This window comes from Alosa pseudoharengus, unplaced genomic scaffold (assembly GCF_046254945.1).
Source record: "Alosa pseudoharengus isolate Yale_2024_CS ecotype anadromous, Long Island Sound unplaced genomic scaffold, YU_APseudo_1.1 YU_APseudo_1.1_scf_21, whole genome shotgun sequence".
Lineage (NCBI taxonomy): Eukaryota > Metazoa > Chordata > Actinopteri > Clupeiformes > Clupeidae > Alosa > Alosa pseudoharengus.
In genome coordinates this window covers 11,032,645-11,047,644 of record NW_027468674.1, presented here as the reverse complement: position 1 = coordinate 11,047,644, position 15,000 = coordinate 11,032,645, and the positions used below count along the sequence as shown (strand labels likewise).

Genomic DNA, 15,000 nt, shown 5'->3' with positions numbered 1-15,000 from the left:
GTGCAGGCAATGAAAACAACAGCCAAACAGTCAAAAACAGGCAGGACCTATGATTTCACTCTCTCTATCTAATGGCTGCCCTGGCCCAGGGCTCTATTTATTATGCCAATACAGCACTTGAATTGGACAAGAGATGCTAGAAATATGGACAATGTGGAAATGATCAGAAACAAAACATCACATGTAAGCAAGTGCAAGTAGTAAGTAGCAGTAACAGTCATGCAAATGCTCTGACTGTACCAAAATGACTCAGGAAACAAAGATGGTAAGATCAGTAAATGCGAAAGGCCATAGATGATTCTCCTTTCCGGACGAGTGAGACTTTTGTGGGGATCTGTAACGAGACGCTTTCGGCCTGATCAGCAGTTTAGCACTGCAGAAGCCCAGGAAAGATCAAGGGAATAGGATTCACTCAGGTGCAAATAAATGAAAAAGGGACAGAGAAGGAGAAAGAGAGAGAGAGGGAGAGAGAGAGGAGAGAGAGAGGGAGAGAGAGAAAGAGGGGGGAGGAGAGAGATGGAAACAAAAAGAAAAAAGAAAATGGAGGAACAGAAATATAGATAAAGAAACACACAGAAACACTCAGAGAGAGAAAGAGAGAAAATGGAGAGAGGGAAACAGAAAGAGAGAGAATGAGAGAAAGAGAAAGAGAAAGAGTATACACCTGAGTGCGCATGGAGAGAAAGTCCAAATTGAATTTGTTAATCTGCTCCTCTGGCAGCGGCCCAGTGCAGATGGAGCTGCATTCCTCCCCTAGAGCCACACTAACCTGAACCACAACACACACACACAAACCACACTAACCTGAACCACAACACACACACACACACACACACACACACACACACACACACCACACTAACCTGAACCACAACACACACACACACACACACACACACACACACACACACACCACACTAACCTGAACCACAACACACACACATCCACACACACACCACACTAACCTGAACCACAACACACACACATCCACACACACACCACACTAACCTGAACCACAACACACACACACCCACACACCACACTAACCTGAACCACAACACACACACACACACACACACACACACACACACACACACCACACTAACCTGAACCACAACACACACACACACACACATACACACCACACTAACCTGAACCACAATACACATACACACCACACTAACCCTAATCACACACACACACACACACACACACACAGACAGAGACACAAACACACACAAATACAGGCACAGACACACACACACACACACACATACGCACACACGCACACACGCACACACGAATACATTGTGTGCATTCAAGCATGAGGCCCAGTTCAAGCACAGCGTACAAATGTGTGTGTGTGTGTGTGTGTGTGTGTGTGCGTGAGAGAGAGACTGACAAATATATTTGTGGATGTGTATTTCACACATTTGTTGATCTTTACACCTCCTGTAGGTGTGTTTAACCAATTCACTCTCCCATGCAGTGTCTGTTTATTAATGTGTGTGTGTGTGTGTGTGTGTGTGTGTGTGTGTGTGTGTGTATGTGTCTGTTTATTAATGTGTGTTCATGTGTTGTTTCTGTAGGAGTTTCTCACAGACCAATGTGTTTGTTTTAGTTATTAAGGTGTGTCAGTGGGTATGTGTGTGTGTGTGTGTGTGTGTGTGTTTGTGTTTCCAATACACTGTGTAGTGTTTGTGTTCAGTTATTAAGGTGTGTGTGTGTGTGTGTGTGTGTGTGTGTGTGTGTGTGTGTTTCCCTCCGTGTAGTGTTTGTGTTCAGTTATTAAGGTGTGTGTGTGTGTGTGTGTGTGTGTGTGTGTGTGTGTGTGTGTGTTTTCACACTTTCTCTACAACTGGGAGTGCATGGAGTCTCTCCCATGCAGGTTTGGGTTATTAATGTGTATTGCAGTTCAAGGTGACAGAGGGAGTGAGAGAGATGGAGGAGGAGGAGGAAGAGGAGGAGGAGGAGGAGGAGGAGGAAGAAGAGGAGGAGGAGGAAGAGGTGGAGCGCCTGAAAGTAGAACAGTTAGAAGAGGAGTTCTCTCTCACACACTTGCTCTTTCATCCTCTGCCTCTGCCTCTATCAAAACCTCTCATTCTCCGTCTCATCCTCTATCTCTTTCTGTCTCTATCAACCTCTCAATCTCTTTCTCATCCTCTCTCTCTCTCTCTCATCCCTCCTCTATCTCTTTCTGTCTCTATCAACCTCTCAATCTCTTTCTCATCCTCTCTCTCTCTCTCTCATCCCTCCTCTATCTCTGTCTCTCTATCAACCTCTCTTTCTCTCTCTCATTCTCTTTCTCTCTCTCTCTCTCTGTCGCACTGCTCCACATTCAGTATCAGTACACAGGCAGCGACCCAGTTCCTTTCCCCACCAGACGTGACTCTGTTTCTGGGGAAACCTCAGCCGCGGAGAGGGGCTGCCATCCATCCACACATCATTTATCATTAACATATATTCATTTAGCAGACACTGTTATCCAAAGCGACTTACAGTATATGTGTCAATTATATTACGAGGGCCATTCTGCTCAAAGCATCTCAGGGTTAAGTGCCTTGCTCAAGGGCACAACAGTGGATTGAAACCACAACCTTTCAGGCTACTGCATGCTAGCCCAGCTCCTTAGCCACAGCGCTTCCAGCATCCCCCTAACCCTATCCTACCACCGCCCACTGCTACATCCACCCAACCCCAACCACAACCCCCACCCCAACCACAACCCCAACCACAACCACAATCCCAAACACAACCCCAACCCCAACCCCAACCCCAACCACAACCCCCACCCCAACCACAACCCCAACCACAACCACAATCCCAAACACAACCACAACCACAACCCCAACCACAACCCCAACCCCAACCCCAACCACAACCGCAACCACAATCACAACCCCATACACAACCACAATCACAACCACAATCACAACCACAATCACAACCCCAATCACAATCCCATACACAACCACAACCACAACCACAATCACAATCACAACCCCAACTACAACCCCAACTACAATCACTACCCCAACCCCAGCCCCTGTCTTACTTTCTCATCTCTCAGCATGGACTGGGTGAGGCTCCACTCCTCTCTCTTAGATGCCTCTCATACCAGCGTGAGGCCCATGTTGTTTTTTAATATGAAAGGGTCAGGTTATTGGACTCAGCTCCTTTTTGGTGAGTGGGGTGGGGAACTGCCTTCATTTAAGACAGGACAGTGAAGAGTGACAGAAACCGAGTGGAAGAGAGAGATGGGGGGGGGGGGGGTTGGACTCAAACCCTGTGGGCACTAGAACACCCCCCCCCCCCCGCCCTCCACCATACACACACACACACACACCTCACCCCTTACTCATCTTCGTAACCCACCTCTTCGCTGTGATCAGACAAGGCTTGGACCATAACTGGACACCCAGGTTCCTAACATGCAAACAATGTCCAATAGCGACATTATGGAAACTAGAAAGGCGCCTAGAAAGCTCAGATCTCAACCCAGACCAAATGCTACATCCCGCAGCGTTAGGAACAAGTGAATATGACATTAAATAGGGTGAGGTGCCCAGTGAGGCAGATCCGTTCAGACACCGAGTTAGTTCTTCTTCGAGTTAGTCAACCGTTCTTGAATTTCCCCTGGGGATCAATAAAGTATCTATCTATCTATCTATCTATCTATCTATCTATCAATAAAGTATCTATCTATCTATCTATCTATCAATAAAGTATCTATCTATCTATCTATTTATCTATCTATCTATCTATCTATCTTCTTCCTTGGCCCTTACTACACATTTCCACCAAGTTTTGTGAAAATCTGGCAAGTAGTTTTGTACTGCTTACAGACAAACAGAAAGAAACACCCTCAGAAGGGCTGTGCACAGGGATTTTGAACCTTGACAGAAAAAAGACCCTTTTTGGAGGAAATAATGTACGAACCTTTGGGTCCAAACAACAAAGACACAAAGCCCTGCAGTGCAATTCACAAAAGAGTGGATCCACCGCGCTTCTGCAGCATCACATCTGGTGCATCAGACGAAGAGCGGACCGTGTAGATATACTAAAAGTAAAAATTCGGAGCAGCACGGATGTAGTATTAGCTATAAACTTTAATTAAGGTGCACAAAAGGGACTAACGTTTCAATGCTTCATGCATCTTCCCTGCAATAGAATTAACATGCATAATGTGACCCAGGGGCCAATCTGAATGTCCATGACCTGGATATAACCAGTGGCATAGATAAAATCAGTGTCAACTGCCCAGGCATGAATGGGGTAACATTTTGGCCAAATACCTTTTGTTCAATCCTGGCCACTGGGGTGAACATGGTTTTAAACAACCCACATAAACACACACACACACATGCACACACTCACACACCCACACACACACACACACACACATGCACACACTCACACACACTCGGATCTCTGGGAGAGTTTGGTCATCCTTCCGCCTCGGACCCATTTGTTTGGGCGAATGTTTGGAGATGTTGACGTTTAGCCCAACAGGACACGGAAAATGTGGCTGCTCTCTGGAGAAGCACATCCAGGGGATGATGAACGGACTCGACCCCGGGCGGGCAGAAAGGCTTGAGGAGGACGGAGTGGTTAGCCGGACGGGGGAAGGAGGGGAGTGGGAGGTGGGAAGAGCGCTGGATGTAAATGTAGGGTCAAGGAGGGGGCCATGTCGGAGGGTGGTGATATAGTGGAAAGCAGCTTAATCAACTTTTGGCAGCGGTGCATGCCTGCACTGAGACTACTGCCAAAGGGGTGAAAACCGGACACGCATGCATATGTATAGGACACTAGAACACACACACACACACACACACACACACACACACACACACATGCACACACACACACACATACACACATGCACGCACACAAATACTTACATTACACACTTACACTTACACACACACTCATGTGCAAACACACACATACAAACATACACACCACACACAACAACACACGCACATAGACACACACACACACATACATACAGATACAACTTCTCCGGATATGAATACACTGTGAATGAACTCAATCTCAAAAATTCCATTACAGGTTCTCTAAAGTGCCCCCTCCCCCAACACACACACACACAAATCCTTACGAAAGTAACACACACACACACACATACACACACACACTCACACACTCACAAACACACTTAAAACAAACAGTGCCTGTTGGCAGAAGCAGAAGACAATCTGTTTTGAATTTGTGCATGGGGATTTGGAGGGGGAGAATATCACAAGTCATTTGATGGCTATGATTCTTCTTTGGTTGCATGAGAAACAGGATATGCGTGGACAAATATTTACTCTGACATCCTAATGTGTAGATATAGATACATACACATACATATACCTATACATATACATATATCCAGTCTAGAGTCACCTTTGTTATCAGAATAACACTGGGAGAAAATATGGCACACAAAATTTCACTCATTTCAATTTCACTTGTCTGTCTCCCCATCCCTCATTCTGCAAAGTGAGAGGCGTCCAGAAGGTCTTTCCCTGTCTGTCTCCAACTCTCGTTTTCTCTTTTCTGCAGAGGGTCTCTGTATCCCTCTCTTCTGTCGTTTTCTCTTTCTCTCTGTCCTCACACTCTCTTCTTTCTTTAGAAGGCCCCTTAAAACTTCTCCATAAGTTCTCCTTCTTTCTCTCTCGTCTTTCTCCAGAGGTTCTCCAGAAGGTATTTCTCTCTCTCTCCTTCCCTTCCCCTCTCTCTCTCTCCCTCTCCTCTTTCTCCAGAAGTTCTCCAGAAGGTCTTTCTCCCTCTCTTTCCCTTCCTCTCTCTCTCTTGTCTTTCTCCTGAAGTTCTCCAGAAGGTACCCCCCCTCTCCTCTTTCTCCAGAAGGTCTTTCTCCATCTCTTTCCCTTCCTCCCTCTCTCTCATCTTTCTCCAGAGGTTCTCCAGAAGGTATTTCTCTCTCTCTCTCCTTCCCTTCCCCTCTCTCTCTCTCTCTCCCTCTCCCTCTCCTCTTTCTCCAGAAGGTCTTTCTCCCTCTCTTTCCCTTCCTCTCTCTCTCTTGTCTTTCTCCAGAAGTTCTCCAGAAGGTACCCGCCCCTCTCCTCTTTCTCCAGAAGGTCTTTCTCCCTCTCTTTCCCTTCCTCCCTCTCTCTCATCTTTCTCCAGAGGTTCTCCAGAAGGTATCCCCCCCTCCTATTTCTCTCTCTCCTTCCCTCCTTCCCTCTCCCTCCCTTTCTTCCCTCTCTCTCTCCTTCACTTCTTCCCTCTCCCTCTTCTTCCCTTCTTCCCTGCTCTCTCTCTCATCTTTCTCCAGAGGTTCTCCAGAAGAGTGTGTGTCCCCTGTGAGGTGACGTGCTGCTGGCACCCCTGGTCCCTGAGACGTCTCATCTGTTGCCTCATCTGCTCTAACTGGAAACACACACACATACGGCGCCTGACTGAAGAAAGCGACGTGTTAGCTAGTGCTTTTGTATGTTTATGTGTGTGTGTGTGTGTGTGTGTATGTATGTATGTATGTGAGAGAGAGAGAGGGACAGAAAGAGAGACAGAGAGAGAGAGAGTGTGTGTGTTTGTGTGTGTGTGTTTGTGTGTGTGTGTGTGTTTGTGTGTGTTTGTGTGTATTTGTGTGTGTGTGCGTGTGTGTGTGGGTGTGTGTGTGTGTGTGTGTGTGTGTGTGTGTGTTTGTGTTGTGTTCTTCCTGCTTTCAGCCCTCTGGCTCTAAGTTCTGAACTTTTCCTGCTGACGAGTGAAAGCCACTGAGAAAAAAGTGAAAATCAAACGTCCCTATTAGAAGCTTGAGTCTACAAGCTGCAGAATACCACAGGGCCTTAGTGTCAAAACAACACACACACACACACACACACATATTCTCACACAGACACAGATATACACACACAGTCTCTGACAGTAGCATCACTTAGAGAGGGCCTGTGTGTGTGTGTGTGTGTGTGTGTGTGTGTGTGTGTGTGTGTGTGTGTGTGTGTGAGGGCGGACAGATCTACCGTATATGCTGTGATTCCAACTTCAAGCACCAATGTGTGTCAAGCACCAATCAAAGCTGAGAACAATGCCTACCCAGCCACCCCCATGCCGACACACACAGTCTCTGACAGTAGTGTCACTTGGACAGGGTCAGTGTGTGTGTGTGTGTGTGTGTGTGTGGTGTGTGTGTGTGTGTGTGTGTATGTGTGCAGGGCAGACAGATCTCCCGTATGTGCTGTGATTCCAACTTCAACAGTGTCAAGCACCAATCAAAGCTGAGAACAATGCCTACCCTGCCAGCCCATGCCGACCTCACCACCCTCACCACCCCACCCCACCCCACCCCTCCACACCGCCACACCACCCCAACCCTCCCCACCACCCCACACCACCCACACCACCCCAACCCTCCCCACCACCCCACCCCACCCACACCACCCCAACCCTCCCCACCACCCCACCCCACCCCACCCACACCACCACCCACCCCTGCTCTTCTTTCTTCTCAGCCCTCAACCACAACAAAAGCTCCAACTCAGCAGAGCTTTGCAGTGGCCTCACCACTGTCGCCAAGCACTCTCTGGGGAGCTATAAGCTCTGACTCTCAAGCAGTGCTGAGGCAGCTCTGATGGCATGATGACTCCAGGCCAGAGTAGGGCCAGAGCAGGCCCAGATCCTATCCACGAGTGTGTGTGTGTGTGTGTGTGTGTGTGTGTGTGTGCATGTGTGTGTGTGTGTGTGTGTGTGTGCATGTGTGCATGTGTGTGTGTGTGTGCATGTGTGTGTGTGTGTGTGTGTGTGTGCATGTGTGCATGTGTGTGTGTGTGTGCATGTGTGTGTGTGTGTGCATGTGTGTGTGTGTGTGTGTGGGGGGGGGGGGGTGCTAGAAGTAAGGGATAATGGCCGCCGAGGTGTCCTGTTATACGGAATTAATGGACGAGGGCGAGGGGCAAAAAACTCTGTTGCCTCCGCCCAAGTCCATTAATTCCGTATAATTGGACACACCTCGAAGGCCGTTATCCCACTTATCACCCGGTTGCCACTGTAAAGCAAAGGAAACACGCGGTTCTGTTTAAAAAGAAGCTCACTAGTTCAGCTTGTTGTACAACTTTTGTTGGCAAAGTTGGCTTGTTTACAGTTGATTCCATTGTTGCGAAGCCTGCAACCAAAGATTCTAGAGCGCTGCAACCGTCATCCTACTATGGTTGTTATAGTTACCATTCCTAAGCATTGATATGGAACGGTGTCCTGTTATTCAGAATTAATAGCCACCCCACCAGCAAATCAGAAAAGAGTATTTCTTCTCTCCAGGTGATAAGGTGCAGATAAATGACATCTTGGTGGTACTGGTACTATCGTGATTGTGACAAAGTACTTCATTCTACTGTGACACCTCAATGCAGTTTTTTTTTCAGAACCCACTGGCCTGAGTCACAGAGAGACACGATGAGATATCACTATGGGGGGGGGAACTCCCAGAATGCTCAGCTCCCACAATGTGCACAGCAACACAGTGACGTACACTCCGATCTGGATTGGAAAGGACAAAAACGAACACAACTGAAGGAGAGCATTTGTATGCTGCCCACAATTACATGTTATAGTCCTGTCCTCCTAACAGCCTGGTCCAGGTCATTAACTGATCTGACGGATGACTATATATGACTAAGATGAAGTGAAAGGGTCTGTCTGTCTCGTGAAATCGAGTTAACCGCTAAGACTGGAGTGCAGAGCAGGATGAGAGAGATGGCTCAACTAGAGGGGATGGATGTCACCACAGCTCACTAGGGCATGTGAGACGGCGTGCAAAAGGGCTTCTGAAATCTTATGCGAGTTCCGGAATCGGCCATTGTCCAGGAATATGGAATTTGTCACCTAAAAGCACTTCTAGACTCTTTTTCATGGTTCTGGTCAATGTCAGTGCTGTGGAATGATCTTTTCTTTGTCACCTCTCACAGCCACAGTCCAACTAGGTTGACTTCCTGGACTTCAGTTGGAAGTGGTTTGCTCCTCTGTGTACAGCAAGTTTGCCAAAGCACAACAGCCAGCACCAAAAGGCCACACACACAATCTGCCATTTTGTCTGGGATCATACTATTAAATCCTCAGATGCTTCCGCAATCCTCATTTCATCCTGCCAAGTAAAATGACTGGATAATAATAACAATTCAAAAGTGCATATGGAAATATAAACGGTTGTTTAGTATCAACTGTTAACTTGAACAGATGTGCCCTGTGAGTGCTACTTTGTACAGTGCACTCTATTGCACAGAGTACTCAGTATGCTTCGCTAATAAGGCTTTACTTCACATCCTAATTATCTACTAAAAACACAGCTGCCTCACTGTGCGTTGGGCTGTTTTCGTTTTGGGTCACTAAACACCATCTGTTGCCGTGATTTGTGATGATCTCTGCCGGTACTGACAGCAGTACACAGGGCCATATATGTCTATATGCGAGATAGCTCAGCTCTAGGGGACACTGTGACGTGGCTGGTTGCAGCGCCCGTGTCGTGTTATGCTGATTAAATGTATAAAAAGCTCAAAAAATATTAAAAAGAAAGAAAAAAAAACCGATAGCTCAGCTCTCAACTCTGAATACACCCTCCAGGTCTGGTCATGCCCCCAGAGGACAGTTCTCAGTTTTGTCTCACAGGGTCATATTGTATTTATAAAATTGGGTCACACTTTACATTTTTCCTTATTGAATAAACAACCCCGCAAGCCTAAAGTACAGTGGAACTGCACTATAAAGTGCACAAAAGTGGTATACTGTAGTGTAACTGTAATACATTGAGAAACATTGAGTAACAAAACACGGGCCCTTATCAGAAATATTCCATAACACTTTTGCACGGTTATAGGTTATTCAATAGATTCAGTGGTTATTATATGACATAGCCTATATATATGACATGTTACATATATTTCATATAGTGGCTGTATGAAACTATGTTACGTAGCCCAGAGGATACAAGTCTCTCTCTCTATCCATGTTGACAAGGGGTACACACACATCCAGCAAATCAGTTGGGTTTCCAGCATCTGCATCACCTGTCAATTTGGGCCATCGCCTGTGGTGTTGTTAGTGTTTTTCACAGGAGTGTAGAGGCTCTTGCTCTCCTCACTAGATGCTAAATGACCGATCTTGTTTCCTGATGTGGCACCGCTGTGGGGTGGGTAATGAGAGACGCAGGCTTTAACGGCTCAGTGACCACACAAAACAGGGTGCTGGAGCAGAACGGCTTCACACGCCGCACACAGAGGAGTACACCCACCCTCTCTCTCTCTCTCTATCCACTATCTCTCTCTCCCCTGTCTTTTTCCTTTCTCATTTTCTATCTTTTTGGAACATCATTCTTCAGCTCCCTCTTTTACTCTCTGTAGTTTTCTCTCCTTGTCTCTCTGTAAGCTATAGGCTGTATATGGCTTTCTCTACCTCCATCTCATTTCTTTGTAGCCTTTTCTTTTCTTTACCTTCCCCTCCATCTTATTTCATTTTCTCTCTTTCCTGGGGTGCTGAGACAAGGACGGTACTGTTGTTTCTTTTCATTTAGATGTGCTATTGCTGTTGCTCAATTCTTCAATACCACTTGTCAGGTTCTCCTTTATTGCAATGCATCTCTTTTATTTTTTTGTGTATTCTCACATCTTCTTTTTCTTTATTTGACGTCATTGTGACCTATGACATGAGCCAAATCTCTATTTCTGCTTTACTTTTCCCCTTTTCATTTCTCCATTCCCCCATATTTCTTCTTTCACTCTCCCTATCCTTCCCTTTCTCGCTTCCTCTAACTCACTGCCATGTTGGAGGGGCACAATATCTATAATAAGTTTCAGTCTGGGAAACGACACTCTAATATAACTGCTCTTCTGAGGGTTTCAAATTATATGTTCATATAATCTGATGCGGATGATAATTATGTGGTAGTACCATTAGACCTCAGCCTCCATTTAACCAAATAAATCAACATGTCCTAATTAAGAGGCTACATGACTGGGTAGGCATATCAGGCAGTGCAATAGACTGGTGTACATCTTATCTCACTGACAGAGGTTTCACTGTCTTCAATACTTTGTGTAAGATTCCACTCCACTGTCCTGTGGTGTCCCACAGGGCTCTGTCCTGGGGCCCCTGTTATTCTCATTGGTGACAAAAGGGAGCACCGCTGGCCGACAAAGGCCATCTGTGGCTTCGAGCACACAGCCATAACCACCAGGGAGGAAGACCCAGTACAGATATCGATCCAGGGGAAGTTTGCCACCACTCGCCCATTATGTCGCCTAAAGAAGATCGATCATCTAAAACATTCATATATTCATGATTCATTCTTTCATATAGATATATTCATACATGCTCTATATGTGAGCAGGTTTGTCTTAACTTAACATTAACTTAACATTGTAATGCCAACTTTGTGTGTGATTCCAATCCACTGTCCAGTGAGGTCCCACAAGGCTCAGCCCTGGGGCCCCTGCTATTCTCATTGGAATCAATCATACTCGTTGCAATATTCCATATTATTTATTTGCAGACATTTCCCCCTCAAGCCTGGTGATGGTTAGGCCCCCACACTCAGGGACTGGACAGCAGTCTTCTGTCTTGCAGTTCAATGCTGAGAAAACAGATTTGCTCCAGAAAATGTTGCCCATATAATCACTGCCCACTCCAACCTAATTTGGATATTTTTTTATCAGTTCATGTAGATCAACACCCATGTTGGGAAGCTGACCAAATCTTGTTTCTTTCCTCTAAAAGAAACAATAAGCTGATATCTTTTGGTGCCACATACAACTAGTTACTAACTTACTTATACATTCCCTCGGCACCTCGTATTGACTGCGGTGGTGCCGTTCTCTTCTTGCTTAGTAAGTCTGCCCTTGATCGTCTGTCTGCAGGCAGTTCAGACTCCTGATGATCATCTGCAGGTAATTCATGCTGCCGCAAAACAATTTCTAGGTCAAATAGACTGCCTCACGTTACCCCATTATCCTATTCTCTTCACTGACTCTCTTTAATGCATATTGGATTCAGTCTTCACAGTTCTCCATCTTACATTCAGAGCATTACAAGGTCAGGCTCCTGCGTACGGTATGTGGCTGATCTAGTTCCCCAAAGAAAGTAGTACAACAAACTGAACAAGTCGGCTTCTTTTTAAAGTGAACTGCATTTTTCCTTTGTGTGCTGTCAATGCATAACTATACTGTAGCTTATACATGACTTGTAACCGTGGAATAAGCGGGATAACAGCCTTCGAGGCGTCCCGATATACTCCGGGGTCGAGGTTTCTTAGTCTCTACTTTGTCTATTAATACCGTATATCGGGACACTTCAGCAGCCGTTATCCTTTACTTATATGGCTGATCTATTTCCCCCTTACTCATCAACACGCTCCCTCAGGTCAAATAGCATAGCTTTATGTCAGGCCCACACACTTGCCTAATGACTCATCCTGATCACACTCTCCAGGCTGTGGCAACTAGAGGAAGGAATGCTCTGCCCACACCTTTTAGGTTTTGCTGATTCTGCTGATTCCTTTAAAGGGCAAATAAGCTGTATATCTGTTCAGACAGGTGTGTGAACCTGTGTGCACCAGGTCTGCATATTAGGAATGCATTGTGCACTTTTGTTTGCTTTGTATTTGCAGTGTATCTACAAGCTCTGGTAAAGCAATTTGTGAAAAGCACTAATCATATAATTATATTAATAATGGACATAAAGCTTGCAAACTTACTTACACACTGTGTTTTCCTCTTACTCTATCTTTCATGGTCTCTTGACTTCTTTCTCTTTAACACACCCCTCCTGTCTCACCCTCTCCATCCCCTCCACCAACACCAATCTCTATCTCCCTCTTTCCTCTCTGTCTCTCTATCCCACACTCTTTCTCTCCCTCATCTATTCACCATGACCTTCCTTCCTCTCTTCCACTATCCCTCTCCCACCTACACTTTCATTTTTCTTCCAATCTTTTTTTCATCCTTCACTCTTTCCCTCCATCTTCCTCCATTCCTCCCTTCCTCCCTCTCCCATTCCTCCATCACCGTCACTACACTGCAAAAGTGGCCCTCCAAAAATAAGACAAATTATTACAAATCGAAGCATACTTGTACTTAAAACAAGCAAATTTGTCTTGATAAGACGTCATAAAATAAGACAGACTGTCCATTAAATGAAGCCAACATGACCTTACTGAGAAAGTACTAGGCAAATCTCTTTCCTAAAAACAACACCAACTACATCTTCATATCAAGATTAATAACACTAGTGCAAAATGTACCACAAAAACGGGCACATTTTCTTTTTTTTCTTCCTCTCTCTTTTTCATCCCTTCCTCTTTCCCTTTCTCCCTTACATTACTTTTCTTTTTATCTCTCTTTCTTCCTCTCCTCTTTCTCTGTCCCTCCCTCCCTTCCTCCCTCTCTTTTCACCCCCTTCCGCCACCGTCACTAGTACTCACCACCACGCGGGTCAGGTTGTCGGGCAGGGTGTCGATGGCCAGGCCTCCGCCGGCCATGTGGTCAGCCCCGGCCCGGTTGAGGCTCTCCCGCCGCTCCCTGCGGCCCCTGGGCACCTCCAGGGCCCGGTCCGATCTCAGAGAGCCCCCGCCATGCGGTGTGCCTGACCGCCAAGGGAAGGGAGAGGAAATGCAATTTAGAGACGCGGAGAAATGTAATTTTAGCCAGGGATGGGAGGGGACGCAGTCACAGACACAGACACAGACACAGACACAGACATGATGGCCTTGCTGCTGAGCCGAGGCTGGTGGAGAATACGCAAGGAGGAGAGAAGTAGTCACACACATGCATGCACGCACACACACACACACACACACACACACACACACACACACACACACACACACACACACACTTTCTCTCACACAGAGAAACAAATAGAGACAGACATAAACAGAAAGGCACAAATATAAACAGCACGCACACAACACATGCACACACACACACACACACACACAACACACACACACGCACACACACACTCTCACACACACACACACACACACACACACACACACAGAGAAAGACCCAAACACCCCCACACAGATGTAGGCACTCACAAAAACCCACACACATCTATCCACACACACACACACACACACAAATACACACACATAATCAAGCCGAACTGCCCTTGTAGTGTCCTTTGGCACACTGTGTCACCACCACCACGCAATCTATTCCCTCATGCCATTCCACTGAAGCGCCTCGGTTTGGCCTTGAGTCTGACTGGGTCTGTGAGGGGAAGTGAGGGGAGCGTCCAGCCAAGACGCACTCACTCTCTCACATGATGGGTTTTCAGTCCGGGGGTGGAGCGGAGGAGAGTGGACAGAGAAAGAAAGAAAGAATGAAAGAACGAAAGGACAAAGAGAAGAGGAGAGAAAGAGGGGAGCAGAAGAGAGACAAGGAGAGGGAAAGAAAAAGGGAGGAAAATAAAAAAGAAACAAACATGGAGAGAGTGAAAGAGAAAAAGAGTAAAAGCACAAGAGAGGGGGAGAGAGAGAGAAAAGGAAAGAGAGTGAGAGAGAAAAGGAAAGAGAGAGAGAGAGAAAAGGAAAGAGAGTGAGAGAGAGAGAGAAAAAATGAAGGATAGGGAGAGAGAGAGAAAAGGAAAGAGAGAGAAAAGGAAAGAGGAAGAGAAAGAGAGAGAAAAGGGGAGAGAGAAAAGGAAAGAGAGGGAGAGAGAGAGAGAAAAGGGGAGAGAGAGAGAAAAGGAAAGAGAGGGAGAGAGAGAGACTTATCATTCCGTAGAAGAGAAACCATGAACCGGCAAAGGAGTCGTCAGCCAGAGGGCACACGTCCCCCTGGCTACAGAGGTACCAAGCCCAGCAGAACCAGCCAATCAGGATGCCACGGATCACCGAGAACCAGCACCGACTCCCTCCCTCCCGCCCGCCCTCACACGCAGGCAGGGGGCCAGGCAGGCATGCAGGCAGGCGGCTGGGCAAAGCAGGCCAGAGGACCGGGGGAAGAGGGTGGAGGAGGCCTGGGGTGGACAATTTAGGAAACT

The 15,000-nt window shown here is 46.6% G+C and overlaps 1 protein-coding gene across 2 annotated transcripts in view; it reads right to left on the bottom strand.

The window, feature by feature from the left end:
* The window catches only part of LOC143137591 (plexin domain-containing protein 1-like), a 35,209-nt gene extending 21,616 nt beyond the window's left edge, over positions 1–13,593 (bottom strand). For both annotated transcript variants that reach the window (XM_076297838.1, XM_076297839.1), the window contains exon 1: positions 13,433–13,593. In XM_076297838.1, coding sequence (XP_076153953.1) covers positions 13,433–13,489 — 57 coding nt within the window. In that variant the 5' untranslated portion in view covers positions 13,490–13,593. The remainder of the gene's footprint in view (positions 1–13,432) is intronic.
* Between the last annotated feature and the right edge of the window lie 1,407 nt (positions 13,594–15,000).